Below are 18,065 nucleotides of genomic sequence, written 5' to 3'. Positions count from 1 at the left end.
CAGGGTGTTTAACCGCACGCTGCACCTCCTTCCCCTCCGCTTCTCCCGGTAAGGTGGCGGAAACGGGTCTCAGTTACTGATTCATATTTCTAATCTTCCTTTCCTGAACATACAATGTGCTATTGTTAAATGAATGGTCTTTAATTAATGCACTTGCACAATGCAGGGCCTTGCATGGGGATCGATGATAGGAAGCAACAGGGGATGGTTCCCTCCAAAATGGTTTGTCAGCATTGAGAAAGAAAAGGCAATGTCTATAAAAGGGCCACTAATAATGCCCACACGTCTCTCACCATGTTGTCTGAGGGACATTCCTTCCCTTGTTGACAGTCAAGTGTAATAAGTACATGTCTTCGCTCAATCATTATAGACCATAGAATTGTATTCTTTAATTAGCATGTACTGTTAGCCCTCCTTTCCTTTATGGGCCAGTTTTTGTCTTTTACAGACCAGCAAAAATGTTTTCCTTAATTTCTTTTTCTTGAATTCTATTATTTCTTAAATTATTTTCTTTCTTTCTCTCTCCCCCTTCATGTAGTCAAACGTATTCTCTATTGACAATATTCCTGGCAGCCAAAGCCAACTTTTTGTCATCTCTGTGTGTTAGGCAACTTCTTTCAAGTTTTCCTTTTCTAAAAGCAATCAAGGCAGCGCATGCGCAAGGCGCCGGCCGGTTCGGGCCGCGGTGTGCCCGAGGCTGCTGTGTCCCCGCAAACAGCAAAGCTGGCGTTTGTCCTGCCAAGGGAGCTCCGAGCAGGTTCGGGAGCTGCGGAACCTCGGAACGTGTTAACATCCATCAGGGGAATGCGCAAGGCAAAGAAGGCTTACTTTCAGATTACTGCAGCTGGCGAAAGAATTCCCTCTCTTAAAAAAGAAATAAAATGCCCTAAATCCGCCTAGGAACCTTATAAAAAGGTTTTATTTCGCTGTGACTGGGACCCATTCTGGAGGGGGTGTGTGGAAATTCTTCAAAAGAACAGTTGCATCCTGCTAAACAACAAGCCTTCGGGCAGGGGGGAGCAGCAGCCTCTCGGGGTGGCCCCTGCTGAAAACTCACGCCAATCCCCCGAGCGCTGGTGCCCAACATCCCAGTGTTAGTGTCCCCAGAGTCGCACAGCGCCCGTGAGGAGCCAGAGTGCCGCTGCGGAGGTAACCGGGACACGCACCCACCCCCAGAGGGACAGGGCTGCACCTGGGTGACACCGGCTCTGTTCCCGCACCCTGCACCTTGGCCAGTGCTTAAAGTACAATTTATTGGAAGTCTGCGATCTGAAAAATGTTGCCGCAGAAATGAAGCCAAAGAAGGGGTTTGTTTTGTTCTGTTCTTTTAATGGAAATGCCAACCTAAAACGATTAACATTAAAAAAGGTTAAAGACCAACAAAAAAACACTCATTAATACTTGATTGTACACCACATTAATAGTACACAGGTTTAGGCAAATTTTTTTCAACTAATATAAAAACCAACAGAAAGAGAAGGTTGATTACACCGTGTTTTAGGAATGGCTCGGTATCATCAGTACAAACACATAATTTAAAAGTGCACATTTGTAAAAATAACCATAGAAATGATATGCTTATAAATATTTATTGTAAAAAAAATCCAAGTATTAAAAATAAATAGTATGTTCAAGCACACAACAGAACATCAAACGTGTGATAAAGAAAAATAAGGAATATAAGAAGTCTGGAAAGAGATACAGTATACCAACATTGTAAATGTTTTTCTGCAAGCTACATTTTTCAGAGGCTTCTTCTCTGTACAGTTCACAAAGAATGTGCTAGATTTTCTCATAAATATGACAAGACAAAAAAAATAATAACAAGAATAATAGTAATATCCACTCCACTCTAATTTGACTCTGTCTTTACTCAGAAAAGGTCCCATTAAATTAATGGTTTGGCTTAGAATGGCAGGATTGGGCTCAGATAATTCTTTAGCAACTAAAACAGAAGTACACTGATGAGTTACAGCTTCAAGGAAGTCATATTCCTAACAGGGCACTGCATGATATCCAATGAGAAACTACTAAGTAAAACTTGATCAGGGAATCATTTCAGTACAACACCATTATGTTTATAAAATGAAGATACAAAAGGGATGCAGTTTGACTATCCTTACACGTACAGACAATAAAACATGACAGCATATGGAAGCCATCACTTTGAATGCGTTAACAACTTCGATACATTGCAGTATATACATGCGTGATAGGTATTTGGACTGTTAAATGATCAAAGAATTTACTCTATGTCTACGCTCTTGCTCTCACTCTACTGGAGAGAAAACATTTGTTGGTCACAAAGTGGTGTTAATGGAACCCAACCTTTCTGCCTTCGCCCAAGAATCTCATTCCGTGCAGTGTGTGTGTAGGAATAATTTATTAGACGGAAAAGTTTGGAGGATTAAATGCAAAAACAATGGACATAATTTCAACTTTCGAACTGTAAGGTCATACAGACATCCATGGACATCTGTACACAGTCAGAGTTTCACGCAGACACAGCCACATATATCCAGATGTATGTCTATACACAGGATTCGATAGTTTGGTATTTTCTGCACCCTCTGGGCCCCTAAAGTTATCTTTAAAAGTTTGATTTTATCTCTTTAGAAACGGTTTAAAGCTAACGGGCAGGGTGAGTTTGACAGAGAGGAGAACAAATCGCTGACAAAGAACCTTTTACGTTTCATCAGCGTTGTTAGGACGACGAGCAGGAATTTCTCAGATAATAACTCCCACTTCAAAGATTTCTCAGCTCAATAGAAATTGGACCATCCTTTTTATTCAACCACAAGGGCTGGCACTAAAGACGACTCAACTGTTTGAATTTTTTTTCCCCGTGTTTATTTTTCCCCTATTCACTAGGGTACTTGGATAAAATAAACAACAAGACAATTACTGGAACATGGACTTCTAACTTTCCCGGGCCCATGGCCCAGCGCCCATGGCCCCGGCCATGCGGGTGTCAAGTTCCCCCGCACCACGGAGCCTCCTCGCGCTGCCACGCAGCGACAGCGGGGCCGAGCGGAGTGAGAAGGGGGTACGGCCGTCTCCCCCCGGAGCTCACCCCACTTCCCAGCTCCTGGGGGACTTCCATCGGGACACCTACTCCCTGAGACAGAGGCAGCCCAAGGGGGGGGATCTTCCAGTCCCCATCCTATCTTCCTCTCCCACGTTTGGCGGGGAGGAAGGGAAGCAATCCTCAGGTTTTGTGGCCAGTTTTTGCTGCTAGAAGCTGGTCAGAAAGGCTGGGGACAGCGGGCGGGAGCTCCCGCCGGGCTTGGGGGGCTGGCAGTCCCTTACTTTGGGGAGATGGAGACCGGGGCTACAGCGTCGGAACGGAGCTCGCCTCGGGGGGAGGGCGAAGCCCAGCAAAACCCAGCTCCGCCGAAGTGCATTAGGTGGAGGAAGTCTATCTCTAGCGGGGAGCAGATTGAGTGTATTAAGCTAGCATGAAACCAAAGGTCAGTGCAAATGTATCTTAATAGACTGTCTCAAATGGAGTGTGCCTCCTTTGAAGGCCGCTTGCTATTGCTCTCCTCATTACCATAGCGATCCTAACGTGGCATGCTGATGCACCATAAAACTCACACTTTCAACCCCAAAATCAGGTCCTTTGAACAACCCGAGCTTGATTAGACCTTTCTCCTTTTCTTTCCCCCCTTAAAAACCATTTCCTTGCCTTTAGAAACTCGCCCTCAAATCCCAAATGCATTCTCTGATCCTGGCAGAAAGCAGAAACAAAAGTGAGCTGAGGCGACGGTTCAAGCGGGCCTTTTCTTCCTGACAGTCTTATCCATTTTTATTATGGTCTGGAACAAGTGCCCTGTTCGCGTGGGTTTTGTTTACCGGAAATTAAATGAAAATGATTTAGTTCGCGTCAAACAAAAATATATACTTGTATACACAAGAAAAAGGGCCTGTTAGACGTAAATATTATGTCCTTAATGAAAAGACTGGACGGGCTCCAGACTTCGCCTTTCACTATTTAAGTATGACTTGCCTATTGCCATAGAAATCCTAACTTACCATGAAGATTCACCGTTGTGAAGAAATACTTCTTTGTGCGAGCTTGCTTTGATGTCTAAGGCATAAGATTCAGGCTTTCAGCTGCTTCTGTCTAGATTACCTTGAGAGCAACGGGGTAGACATCTGTAACAAGCAAATGAAAAATTAAAGGTGATTAGCCTGCACATCCAAATACTTCTGTAAACAGAGAAATAAAGAAATAAACAGATCTCGGGACATGATGGAAACATCCTCCCTACCCGCATTTGGCTTCTGCACTTCTCGATTTCCATGACACAAGTTTCGGGGACTGGAGAGGGGCACAACTCTCCCCTGTTTAGATTCCTCTTTCACACATTTCTCTCACCTAGCTGATTCCCTAAGTGTATTCCCGTTAGCGACATGCTGTTGTCACTATCCGTGGTGTTTAAACACAAAAGTTGTTGAGTTTGGGCGAATGAAGAAAGGAACGCCGACTTGGTGCCTTGGGGGAAAAATACGGGTGTGTAAGTAACGAAAGCCCCGGGCATTGCAGTGTTTTTAGTCACTGACCAGCTATTTATTTTCCTGTCGTTTTTATATTTCTCGGTATCAATATGCGCGTGTGTGTGTGCGTGGTGTACAGTTGTACACTCGCAGTAACCCCAGTCACCTGGGTGCGGAGGTGATCTGTCAAACACCAGAGGATGCGGTTACAGCAGCCTTCTGTCTGCTCTCCGCAAGCCATAGAAACTCCTTCCAGCAGCCTATGCTATTTATTTGCCTATACTATCTGGTATTCTTAAACATAATTAAAGTAATTAAAACGGCACCATTCGGTAGTTTCAAGCCACCCCAGTGGAGAGGTTTGTTTATTTATTTTGGGGGTTGTTTATTTTTTTACCCCCCCCTCCCTTCTTTCTCTGAACCGGTGCAATGAACCCTGTAGGTTTGAGACTCTGGGGCAGCATGGAGATGTTACAGGCGCGTTGTGGGAGCGGTTCATTTCTCCTCGGGGCTGTTGGCAGGGCAGAGCGGCGGAGCAGCGGCCCCCGGTCCCCGCGCTGCCGGGGGCTGCCCGGCCCCCGCCCTGGCGGTGACGTCGGAGAACGGGCTCCCCCCAGCCCCCCCAGAACCGCCCCCCCGGGAGCTTCAGCGCCCACGGTTCAACAGGAGCCGCGCTCTGGGTGGGGACGGGCATGTTTAGGTATTAGAAGTCATTACCAGTGGGAGCTAAAATGGACAGTCAATCATCGCACCCCCCTGGGCCTTTCTTTATTAGCGACTACTGGGTGGGGGGAGGAAATATATATATATGTATTTATATACAGAAAGAGGGAAAAGTAAGGAGATTCTTTACAGAAACGTCCATCGAACGGGTTAATTAATCAAAAAATTTAATGGATCCATTTTGTACAAATTGGTAACAAATAATAGCTTATATATATATATATTTCTTAAAAAAACACACTCTCACAGAAAATCGTGGGCGAACAGAACAGTGCAGCACACAATACTGTTGACAAGAGAAAATCTGTACAGAGAAAATCTGTATGAAACCACTGAAGGGAAGGGGAAAGGAAAACGGGAAGAGGAAGGGGAAGGGAAAGGGAAAGGAAGGAAAGGGAAAAGGACAGGGATAAGGAAAGGGAATGCAAATCAGTTGGCATGTAAACAGACGGGAGCAAGGCGGTCAGAGTGGGGGTGTGTGGCACGGCGGGAGGAGGCGGCGGCGCCGCGGCCGAGGCGAGCGCAGCCCTCCCGTGTGCGCGGTGCCGGGGGCGCGGGCAGGGCCCACCCGCACGCTCCGCAGCCTCTCTCCCTCCGCCAAGCGCCTCTCGCAGCCGCTCCCGCTCGCCTTCCCCGTGCCCGGCGCGGCTCTCCCCGTGCCGGCCGGGCCGTACCGGGCCAGGCCGCCCGCCGCCGCCCCCGGCGCGCCCTAGCAGCGGGGCCGGGGCTCGGCGGGGGAGGCGCGGCGGCGGGGAGGCGCCGGGGGGCCCGAGGGGGCCGCGGGGCCCCGCGCCTTGACACACGTACCATTCGCTCAGGTTGGCGGCGGGCTGCGCGGGCGCGGAGGGCTCAGCGTGGGAGCAGGAGGCGGGGGGCTCCCGGCCGGAGTCCGAGGAGGGGGACACCAAGGAGGGCGTGGAGGACTCGTAGCCGGAGCTGGGAGGAGGGGATTTGCAGTGCACTTTCATATGTTTTCTCAGGGAGCTGGGGTGGGTGTAGGACTTGTCGCAGCCTCTCACTTTGCAGTTGTAGGGCTTGTCGCTGGTGTGGACATGCGAGTGCTTCTTCCTGTCGCTGCTGTTGGCGAAGCGCCTGTCACAGCCCTCGAATTCACATTTGAACGGCTTCTCCCCTGCAGGAGGCAATGGGCGAGCACAGCCATTAGCGGCGGCGGCGGGGCCGGGAGCAGCGCATCCCTCACCCCCACAGCCCACAGCCTCCCCGGACCCCTCTCTCCGGCCCTGCCACGGCTCCTCTCCCCGCGGAATCTCCTCTCACTAGCTCTGCCCTTCCCCGCGGGCCCCGCCGAGCATCCCCCGGAGCCGCCGCTCCGTGCCCACCCGGATGCGTGGCCGGCTCCGCAGGCGGAGCGCCCTGCCCAGCCAGCTTCTCCTTCTCTTTCCCCTGGCCTGTGTGTGTGTCATCGTAAGGGTTTGTGCAAAAGAAAAGCTCCGAAACAAGGAAAACTTAGAGGAGAACTGCTCGTTCCGAGCAAACTTGTGCTGTCCCCGCAGACTCCGAAGTCCTGCAGAAAGAGCGGTCAGTGATTTATCCCTTCGAAGGCTTTAACGTTAAATACATTTCTCACAGTCCCCCAGGCACGTGGAAATATTTTCCATAACCTGGCTAGATCATATTTCATCCACTTCATACTTGCACTGATTACAATGCCATGGAAGATCCACATCCCCTTCCTTTCCCCGCTCCCCCGCTTGCTGATACCGTGTGCTAAAGTACGAAATATTTCAGAAAGACATTGATTGTGCGGGAAAAACGATAAAGATTCGGCAGAAGGATGACTAGGCCAGCGCACGGCACTGTCGCGAGGGTAGGATTCCCTCTTCATTTCAACCTACACAGCCACTGAAGGAATTGCAATCGGGATTAAATTGTCTGATCATATAATAAGTGGTGTTATGCACAATAGAAATACAATCGTGTTGCTGGAGTCGTGTGAAAGTGTAACCTCGAATCGTGTGGACCTGGCATGGTAGACGATATACAGGAGGTTTTCAAGGAAACACGCCACAGCCAGATGCAGGATGAAATGCTGGCGGCATTATTGTCACTGACAATAGCAAACTGCAAAACCCTGCTTGCCAGGGGGTACCCAGGTCCTGTACCAACCGAATATGAAAATATCTTCCTCATCCGTCAAAAGTCAAAAAGTATCAGGGCGGAGAGGACTCTACAAAAATACATGGCCTAACCTTAACGCGAAGTGCAAACAAAGCAACTGTGCTCACCATCATGGCGTATGTAGCCGAAAGGACTTCCAATATTTGGTTTTGTGTGTTTGTTTTGGTTTGTTTTTTAAAATTTCTTGGGTTGTACGTTTGTGGTTGTCGTTTTTATTTTTTCCCTCCCAATTCGTCATGATTAAATTTAGGAGAGACTCAGTCTACATCGGGCTCGGCTGTGAGCAGAGGAAAATAAAGGAAGGCATTCCAAATATTTCACATGAATGCACTTTATGCAAGGTGGGTGGGAAAGGCTCATGGCTCCGCGTTTCAAGTATGCCCTTTCCGCACTGTAATGGTCAATGAGGAGCACTGACATCCTGCACCGCTAGCATTTGCACGGAGGATAGGTAAATATCTGGCGTTGGAGGGAAGGGAGGGAAGAGGTTAAAAATAAGGTCTCTCACAAAACGATGTGGATTCTGTAACCAAATACCGTCAACATACAGCGGTGCATATGCATAGACACACGCCCGCCTATAATCTAATTAGAGTTCCACGTAAGGAAATAATTTGACCTTCAGCATCTAAGTTGAGACAACAAATCAAGGATATTAGTGTAGTACAAGCAAGCAGTAAGTTAGGAGACCCCAGGGAAACCATCCTCATAAGCACTCTGCTTGTGCAAAGTGAGTTCCATTCAGGTAAAAGCGGGCTGCGCCGCACTGCGCTTTGCCGAGTTGAAAAATGTTCAACTTCGCTTAACCCCCTGAAAGAGCCACTGAAAGGTCCGTCCGTGCAGCCGGGTTTCAAGTGGGAAGAGGGCAGCATTTTCTCAGCTGCCCGGGTTGCATTCCCTGAACGCCTCAATAAAGAGGAGCCATCCGAGCCATTTGCAAGTATTCCTTTCGCGAGAGCAGGTTTTCTTTCGCGGAAATCCCTGCCCGGCGGGGAGAGGACACTGCACAGGTCCCGGCTGCCGCAGCCCGGGCACGGAGCCGCAGCCACGCACAAAGTTCCGCGGGCGATGGAGACTCTACCGCCATTTTACCCCTACACTTGTAGCTGGGCAAGTGTTCAGTGAAACTCAGCCTGGAATTTGTGGCATAATCCCCCGTCTCCGGGAGTGGATTAAGGTATTTACCAACTTCTCCGGGTGACTGGTGGTGGGGGGAAGCCGGAGCTGGCGGCTCCCGGGCTGCGGGCGAGGCACGGGTGCCGCAGGGAGGGAGCGGGGCTCCGTCCCACGCCTCGCACTATTGTTCCCGGCCCTCAGGGAAGGCGGTGAAGTGATCCCAGCCCGACCTGCTCGTCCCGCTGCCGCCGCCTTAACGGCCTTATCCTCCAACCTGGAAAACTCGTACATAGCCAGATATCCCTCTACCTGCTCCCCAGCCTCGGAGAAATCAGAAGTCATTAATATTTAAGGAGGCAATAATTTTCCTGTTGAATCTAGAACTGTCTTCATGAATAATTCGTAGTGAGTTCTATTAGAGTTTCAGAAACATTGCGTTTTTGACAACTTCTGGGTGTTTACTAGAAACGGTGGAACCATAAAGGCCCTGCAGGAGTTTGCACAATACAGCAATTAATCACCGAGAAAGTTAAAGCCAAAAGTACAGACGCGCCGAATGGTGTTTAATAAACGCAAATCTCCGCTCTCGGGTTTGCCCTGAACCTGCATCTCTGATGTAGGTCAGTTTTCCCAAGAATTTAACCATTTTCTGCTTCAGAGACTTCAAACAGTGAGGCCGTTAAAGAGCAGTAAAAGTTTGTTTACTTAAGAAAAACACTGTCATTAAGAGATGAGCTCTGCCGGTTAATGGCTGTACCTGTGCTGATCCAACAAGGAACTGGCTGGGATACAAGTTCCGTGACCCGGGGATACCCCTTTTTCGAGGAAAAAGGGGGCCAAGAAGGCAGCCGAGGAACACAACTATGCTGTCGTCCACCTCCTCCACCCCCCCCCCCACCCCGCACACAGACTTACTCCTCATAGAGCGATGGAAAAATAATGAGGTGACGAGTGACGGTCGCTGTAAAATCTCAGTGCTATGTTTAGATGATAGCGATACGAAATTAGTGTATGTTCTGCATATTATATCACGTCGCGCTCTATCATAAAAAATGCAACTCCTGGAAGGTCAAGCCCTGCACCGAGCATGGGGGAAGGGGAGTTTTATGAACTGGAAGGCGAAAAAAATCGTTTGGCTGTAAGCAGATCTTACAATAGGATTATGTAGTTTCCCTCGCAGTGCATAAGGCTGTACAGAAGGGGGTGGGAGGTGGAAAACCCTACACTGGAACAGATTAAATTTTCCAAAAAGGGCTTATTTCTTATCTTCTTCTTTAGAGAAGGAAAAAAAAAAAAGACAAGCCAGCGCTATGGACTACAAACACCGGCTGCTAAACTAATTAATACAACTTCACAAGCTGCTCCTGGAAGTGTGAAAACTTTCTACGTGCAATTTCATTAATTATAAATGCTTTCCTGGCCGGAAGAGTTCAAACGTAGTTCTGCAAGATCGTCCATCGTGTTACTTTATTTTCTGTTAACTAGAACTAACAGATGTTTCTGACACATGTCCCAATTTCACTTAACAGATCTGCAAATGACATTTCAGAATGTACAGGCCGAAACAACACAAGGGTTTCTTTTCTTTCTTTTCTTTTTCTTTTTTTTTTCCCTCACGAGGATCAGAAATCGCAGCTCCCCATATTTGCGAATGCAGAAAGTCGTTGGAAGGCAATGCTCATTAAAAATGTCAGTGTTATTCAGATCAAACATTTGAAACTCCCTCTGCCCAAAACAGAACTGTTGAACGAAAAGGTCGCAGCTGTGTTATTCTCACAATGTTCGAGCAGCAGCATCTCAGCGACATCAGTCAAAACTGACTAGACAAGTTGTAACTTCCATTGTTCACTTTTAATTTGTGAGCTTGCACAATGATTTCATTTTTTCCCCCCGACTACTTAAATCGAAAAAAAAAATCCTGGCCTGCGTGAATTAGCAGAAATAGTAACTATATCGTTCGATATTTACACAGATCTACCCATATAAACATTACAGCAACCTCTCTGCACAACCAGAAAAAAATATGGACGAGAATTCTGAGATTTGCTTTCGCTGTCCCCTTCCCCCCCCCTTTCCTCCCCCTTCTCCAAACGGTAAAGAAGCAAACAAATCTGAGAATTTATTTTCCAGAAGTACTTGGCGTGCATTCAATAACAACTCAAAGGATACATTAAAAAAAAAAAAAAGAGAAAGAAAAAGCAAATCAGTACACGGAATAACAGAGAGAAAGAGAGTAAAGAGAGCTTTACATACTGACCTGTATGAGTTCTTTTGTGTATTTTGAGATTCTCTGATCTGGCAAACACTTTGCCACAGCCTGGGAAAGGGCAGGGGAAAGGTTTTTCACCTGTGTGGACTCTGATGTGATTTACAAGTTTATATTTGGCCTTGAAAGGTTTCCCTTCTCTCGGACACTCTTCCCAGAAACATATGTGATTGGACTGCTCGGGTCCTCCAACGTGCTCCACCGTGACATGAGTCACCAGCTCGTGCATCGTGCTGAAAGTTTTCGAGCATAATTTTTTGGGAGTCTGGTCCAACTCAATCCACTTACAGATGAGTTCCTGTTTGATGGGCTGCCTCATGTAACGAAAGAAGGCACCCGGGCCGTGGTGTGGAGCCAGGTTCACGTTCAGATTCATACCACCGTAGTTATGAAGCGAAGAAGCAGCAAAATGGTCTGTCCTGGAGGCTGGTACTTGAGTGAAATGTTCAGACCTGGCGTACATTTCTCCAGGTAACCCCAGTCTGAGCTGTCCGTTTAGATGGCCACCTGGAGCTGCATGGGGAGGCTGCTCATGGAGTCCAGTGAACAGAGAGGGATTCCCAGCTTCTGAGTGGTGGTGCTGGTGACCATGGTGTCCGGGGTAGCTACCTGTTGTTGAGACAAACAGTCCGTGGTGAGAACTTGCAGCGGGGTGCTGCTCGGTCAGCCCTGGCATGAGTGGGGCCGGCAGGTCTCTGTGGATGAAGAAGTCCCTACCTGCTGCCAGAGCCTGGGCTGGGTGAGACACGGGGTAAGGGGCTGCTGGTGACTGCGCCGGGCCAAACGCTGCCGTGTGACTAGAGACCACCTCGGCTTGGCCTGCCATATGATGATGATGATGATGATGATGGTGGTGGTGGTGGTGGTGGAGGAGCTGGTGGTGGGGATGAGGGGCAGGGCTGATCTTAAGGGCCGCGGGGTGATGCTGAGGAGGAGGATGAGGAGGAGGATGGTGACGGTGCCCCATGTGTTCTGGCCGGAGCTGCTGCGGCCCGAGGCGGGACTCGGCGGCGTGTTCCCCCGGCGGCGTGGGCGCCGTGGTGCGGGGGTGCCCGGCGACGCCCGGGAAGCCTGTCATGCTCTGAGGGGGGTGCTGGTGGCGGTGAGGAGCCCCCGCCAAGTCTACTAATCTCAGCGCCGTGTTCCGCCTGGAGAGAGCAGCAGGGTCCATCACCGGGATCCCCAGAGCATCCACGCTCATTAGCTTCTAACGCTAAAAAGTCACCTGACAGCGGGAGGAGAGATACACAGGGCAGCGGGGGGGAAGGGGGGGAGCGGGGGAAACAACTTTCTAGGTTTTGTTTTTTTTCTTTCTCCTTTCTCCCAAAATAAAAAAGTTTCCCGGTCCTGCCGCCCCGGCGCGGGACGCACGGGCGGCTGTGCCAGCGGGTGGGCTCGGGGGGCCAGCGGGAGGCTTTGGCGGCGGCCGGGGAGGTCCGCGGCGCGGCCCGTCCTGCCCGGGGCCGGGGCGGCCCTCACGGCGCGGCGGGACCGGCCGGGCCGCGCTCCGGCCGCGCCGCTGCCCCGCCGGCCACACAATCGCCGCGCCCGCCCATTGGCTGCCGCGAGGTGACGTCACCGTGACAGGTCCCGCCGCCTGAGAGGGAGCTCGCCGGTGCCGCGGGGGGCGCGCGCGGGGATGGGCTGCGCATGCGCCGCCGCGCCAGCCCTTCCCCCGGCGCCCCCATCCACGGCCCGGCCCGGCTCGGCCCGGCCCGGCTCGGCCCGGGGGCTCTTCCCCGAGGTCTCTGCCCGGGCTTGGGCACGGGCACTGCCGTGCTTCCGTCTGTGGCCGGGGAAAAAAGCCGCGGCGGGAGTGGAGGGCATCGCCCCGGCCTCCCCCTCGCCTCTGTCCGTTCCCGCTGCCCTGCCCTGAGACAAGGGGCAGCCGCGGGGTTCGCCCCCGGGAGAGCACGGGCAGCCCCGACGGTCCCCGGCCAGAGCAGCGGCAGCCGGAGCCGTCCCGGGGCCCGTCCCGGGGCCCGTCCCGCCGGCGGGTCCTCGGCACTTGTTGCCAGCGCGGGGAGAGCGCCCTTGCCCGGGAGAAGCTGCGGCCGAGCCGCACCGGCCGCTCGCTGGCCAGGCGTGCTCGGCCCGGGACTCGGGCTATCGGCCTGGTGCCTGAGCCCGGACAAAGGATCCCTGAGAGATCCCATCCCCTTCCCCCTCCTCTGACAAGTTTTAGCAGTTATCTGATTACTGGCCGCCGGAGCAATGGGAGAAATCGTGATGTTCAGGCTGAATCTGAATGTTTAACCCAGAAGAGGGAGTCTCTCCCTTTCCCTCTCTCACTTTCTCTCACCCACACTTACAGGGCAGTTCCACGTAAAATCCCCGTCCTTGGCTTGAAGGAAAAGCACTGCCAAATATTCATAGCGGACTCGGTTCTGATGATTGTCACCTGAAGGAAATAACATGGTCTGCAGGGTTTGCGTGCTAGTAATGGAAGTGTAGGTTTGGGTTTTAGCTGGACACACTGAGGCCTTACAGGTTTAGAAAAGCTTAGGGCTTCAGCACAGGAGGAAGCATCTGCTTAAGTTTTTAAGAAGGGGATTGTGAACTTAAAAAAAGTTAATGAAACATGGAAAAAGATTCTTCTGCTCCAAGAAAGAAAAACACATCTTTAAATATCTACCCACTGTATTACCACAGTACTTGGATCCTGACACAAAAACGGCTCCACCAATGACTTCACAGTCTTATGAAATATTGCAATGATTAATTCTCTACCCATCCCTTCAAACTCTCATCCTTTTAATCGCTGTTAACTTGCTAGTGGGTTCTTTACCAGATACACGTCAGGTAAAGCTCCCAGCACAGAATTTTGCATTTCCGTGAGAATTTAGGTGTTGGCTATCAATAGGCTTTATGTGAAGTAGTAAAACAAGAAACTACTTGGCAATGTCAACCCAGCTACTTTCATAACTGGAGCTGCAAGGCAAAGACTGGAAACCATAAGATTAAAGTTTAGGACATACATAACCACATAGGAAACATCTTTGACACAGCTTCACACATTCTGGGTTGGCTGCAATTACGTTTTGTCTCTGCTTGCATTTACCATACTTGCACTGTAAAACTAGGCTGATATTCAGGTAGCTAGCTATAGATACATCCTGACACACATCTTTCTGAGTGGAGATGATGAAAAGTGACAAATGATGCAATTAGCTCCCCAACCTTACATAACATGTTTACGCAGGCATTTTAAACCACACACCATCCTCACAATATCTCAACTTTCAAGTCTACTTGCTCTACGAAATGGATTTGACAGTCCTATTCATGACCATCTCAATAGGAGCGCACAGAAGAGACAAACGTTAGGAAGTATGAATCTGTTACTTACAAATGTACTGAGACTGTGAATCCCAAATAAAGCTGCTTTCCTCATACCTCCTTAAAACACTGCATCTCTACATACTTGTTATCCATCAATTCTGACACTTCTCAGTCAAGGGAGAAAACATCTGGAAGAGTTTGCCAATTAAAAAAGAAGTCATAACCATTTTGCCCTAAGTTCATTTCAAATGTTGTGATGATTTCTCGCCAGACACTCATGGCTCTCAGTTGCCCCCCACTCAGGGCTGTCTCTCACACCCTTTTCCAGGCAGCGTAGGAGAACCTGGCCCTCGGTGTCCCTCACTGTTAGGTGAGGCTGATGTGAGCCCCGGTTGTGTGCGCGGGGAGGGCGGGCTGGGGCCGCCACATGACTGCGGGGAGGCGGAGAAACGGGGAAGAGGAGGGAAGCGGGCCCAGACCCGGACGGGCTCCGCTCATCTCCCACAATGTTTTGAAAACTTGAACGTCTCTCTGTGCAGCCCTTTGGCAGCTCGAGCTCAAACTGCTGCCACTCGAGAGCTGACCGAGGTCTCCTGCTTCTTGGCAGCGGCCTGAGCCCCGATTGACCAGACACGCCGGGCTCTCGGCAAACTCTCAAATGTGTCAACACCAGCTTCTGCAGGGCCAGCAAACTGGCTGCTTGATCCTGAGTACGAATTTTCCTATGGCTGCTGTGTGTCCGCCACCCCGTCCACAGCCCCTGGCCCCAAAGCTGGCCGAGCTGGAGGGTTGTTCTAAAGAGGTGACACGTTGTAAAGGCGAGTCACCAGCACTTCTCTGGCCCCCGACCCGGCTCTCGTGGCCGAACGTCGGGGCTGTGCCCTGGGTGAGGGCTGAGCTGTCCCCCCTGCTTTCTCCCTCCGCCTACCACGGCTCGGGGCGGGCGGCCCGCGGGGCAGCCCCGACCCTCCGGCCCTGCCCGCACCCCCGCCCCGCCGGGCCGCCGAGGCCTGCGGCATGGAACCGGCTGCACATCCCTTTGCGGGGTGGGAACGGCCCCAGCTGCTCATCGGCTTTACCTTAGCCTTGTTTTTTCGGTAGTAATCTACCTAAACATCAAGATGCTTGTCGCTATCTCTAACATTGCTTCGAAGAGGCAGCCCCCTTTATAACCTCAGCTCAAGGCCCAGCTCCTGCCCTCGGGAAACACTGACAAAAGCCAAATTTGACCTTCATCCACTCCGTGTTCTACCACTTCCACCTCTGTGGAAACACCCCGACCAGCCAGCTACAAAACATCCGGCCGGTGCCCGAGGCCTGGGCCGGGCCGGGATGCTCTGAGCACTTCAGACAGGCTTCGGGAGTTGCGTTTGGGCTTCAAATCCCAAACGAGAGGAGGGGAACAGATCAGTCTGAAAACTCCTTATCTTTGCTGTGAGAAAGAGAAAAAACGCGAGGAGTAGAAACAGAGAGGACCAAGAAAGTCACCCTGCGCGACTCCTTATCCCTAAACTAGCTTTGGCAGAGAGGGATGCAGGAAGCAGACTCGGGACCTGAGCCCGAGTCCCTGCCTGCCCCGGCAGAAGGCACTGCTGGTTAGGAAGAGGTGGTTCAAGAAAGCTTTTCAGCAATCCCAGTTTCACCTCGGGGAGAAGAGGGTACCGAGTAGCTCGAGAGCACACTCTGCCTTTGTTTTTATTCCCTTGCCCCATATCCACTTATGGGGAGTTCTTTATTTCAGGACTCCTGAACAATAGGAGGTCAGCCGCCAGACAAGCAATGGTTTGTGCCTAGGTTTGCCTCTCACATTTTGTGACCTAGAGCTACCCTAGGACAAGCAAATCATATGCTTATTTTTAATAGAATATTTCATTCAGGACCTCAAGATTAAGGTATTCCTGTCAGAGAAGCTGTCAGTCACTGACTACTTAGACACCACATTGTAGAAGCCTGGTATCCCTGGTAAAGATGATACATATCATGTAAACCCCATCAACAAGATCAAAGTCTTCTTCTTTAATAGGATCCAATACATGTCAAACCTCATTCCAATCAAATCGTCCGTAAATGAATTCAAGATGAATATGTCATAGAATAATGTGACAGTGCAATCACATGGGGTCAGGGGTTGTTGTTTCAATGAGAGAGTCGTCAAATATTAATTCTAGAACCTCCAAATGAATAGGCATTGAGCAGGATTAGGCAGCTGCTGGTGGGGTGTTCTGTCGCTGATTTGTGTTTATGCAAGTACGTTAAACACTAAGCTGAAAAAAATACAGTCTCCTTTGAACTGTAAAAAGGACATATTTTAACTTACTTGACTTTTCCAGGATGTTTCTGTAAAGTCGTTTTCTTTTCCTCATTACAAGGGGAGTCTTGTGCCTCATTTCCTGACTTTGTTCCTGTTTGGGGAGAGAGGTAGAGAGTTAAGAGCAAAACCATTTGTGTGTGATGTGGAATGAGTAAGGCACCCTATATGTTGAGCATCATGGATTCAAAAAGAAAGGAAAAAAACCCCAAAAAACCCAAAAAACCAACCCATAAAACCAGACCAAAACACAAGTTAAGCAATGAGAGGGGAAGAGAAGCTTTCTCCGAGGGGAAACTGGAGGCTGTCTCCCCAGCAAGGCAGCGCATGTTTTATGGAGTCATGAAGTTTCCATGGCTGATTTAGGGGAAAAAAAAATATGAAAGGACATCTTTTCAGTTCTCCTTTGATCTGACATTCACCTTCTGGCAGGCTATTGTGAGGCAAGTTTTTACCCACTCGGCTATATTGTTTACAGATCCTTCCGTCCCGAAATTAAATTCCGGACTCTCTGCGAGCCTCCAACACAAGTTGTTGTCTCAGCAAGGATTAGTATAGTACCACCCTGGCACTTCTCCCTGCCTATAATTTTCAGCTTGCTCTTTGCTCTCTGCAAGGCAGAACACTGCCACTGCTACAGGCAGAACTTTGCACAGCTTGCTTTGAGCGGCAGCAATAGCTTTGAGAGCAGATCTGGAGCTGGATGCAGTGTCTGAGTCTGAATTTTTGCAGATACCTTCGAAATGCTCAGGATTTTGTTTGTTTGGGTTTTAATACAGAGCAGCACACTAGAATCTGGAATCAGTTACTTAAAATGACGTTGTTATTATTATTATTATTATTATTATTATTATTATTATTATTACACTCGCTATATTATTATTGTTATTCTCGCTACTATTATTATAGGCACTCCAGAGCTAGTAAACAATCTTTACTAAGACAAACACTTGATGTTATTAATTACGAAACTTCATCATCGTATCACAGTCATAATCTTTCATAAATAATTTGATGTCCTCCATATTTTCACTGCTGTGATGAAAATTACTGCCAGAACTTCAGTAATCCCTTAGGAATTTAAATTCCTAGTCAACTTCCATTCATTCTCGCACTTTTCCCAAGTCAGAGCGGCCAACATTGCCCCAGTAGTGAGAGGTTTGCAGGAGTTGTGCTTTATGGTTAGGGTGGGAGGCTGGAGGAGTGCTCAGTTCCCAAGTGTTCGCCAAAACTTGTTGAAACTGGACAAAAAAAAAAATCGCTGCATTTAATATTTCAAATGGTTACCAGATGACAAAAAGGAAGGCAAAACAGTTCTGCGTTTCAGTGTAAATATTGGCTAAAACTCTGGCTCGACCTCGCGCGCTTTTCTCGTCTGCACTGCGCCGTCGGCGGAGCAGGAAGGTGAGGATGTCCCCTTGCCCGAAGTGTTGGGATGTCGGGCGCTAGTGTGGGGTACAGTTCCCCCCCGGTGTCGCTGGGGCTGCGATGGGACCCTCCCCGCCCCCTTCCCCGAGCGCTGGCTCCCGCCCCGGGCCGGAGGTGCGGCCGAGCGGAGCCGGAGCCGCCGCCGCGCGGGCCCCGGGCGGGGTTGCGAGCCAGAGCGAGTGGGCGGCAGCCGCCACGGCGTGTGCCCCGCCGCCAGCCTCTTGTCACGCAACCTGTGCTTCCCGCGGCCGCGCAGAGCGGGGGAAGCGTTCCCGGGAAGGGCTCGGTGCAGAAATAAAGTTT

General features: G+C 50.1%; 1 protein-coding gene across 2 annotated transcripts; it reads right to left on the bottom strand.

Moving 5' to 3' along the window:
* Positions 1-1,432: 1,432 nt before the first annotated feature.
* On the bottom strand, positions 1,433-11,981 carry ZIC4 (Zic family member 4). 2 transcript variants are annotated; one of them, XM_030954274.1, is made up of 3 exons: positions 10,736-11,981; positions 6,031-6,355; positions 1,433-4,158 (listed from the first exon to the last, which is right to left on the bottom strand). In XM_030954274.1, coding segments are annotated over exons 1-3 (1,536 nt in total). In that variant the 5' UTR covers positions 11,946-11,981; the 3' UTR covers positions 1,433-4,157. The 2 variants fall into 2 exon arrangements, with proteins under 2 accessions (XP_030810134.1, XP_030810135.1); XM_030954275.1 differs by lacking the exon at positions 6,031-6,355.
* Between the last annotated feature and the right edge of the window lie 6,084 nt (positions 11,982-18,065).

This window comes from Camarhynchus parvulus, chromosome 9 (assembly GCF_901933205.1).
Source record: "Camarhynchus parvulus chromosome 9, STF_HiC, whole genome shotgun sequence".
In the NCBI taxonomy this organism is placed as follows: Eukaryota; Metazoa; Chordata; class Aves; order Passeriformes; family Thraupidae; genus Camarhynchus; species Camarhynchus parvulus.
The sequence above is the reverse complement of the archived record's forward strand: the minus strand, read 5'-3'. Positions and strand labels throughout refer to the sequence as shown.

Bases quoted from the DNA above. Each gene is read 5' to 3' on its own strand.
- ZIC4 (XM_030954274.1), bottom strand. From the start codon at position 11,945: ATGAGCGTGGATGCTCTGGGGATCCCGGTGATGGACCCTGCTGCTCTC. The intron at 6,356-10,735 runs GTCAGTATGTAA...TGCCTCCTGCAG, and splicing joins ACACAAAAGAACTCATACAG to GGGAGAAGCCGTTCAAATGT.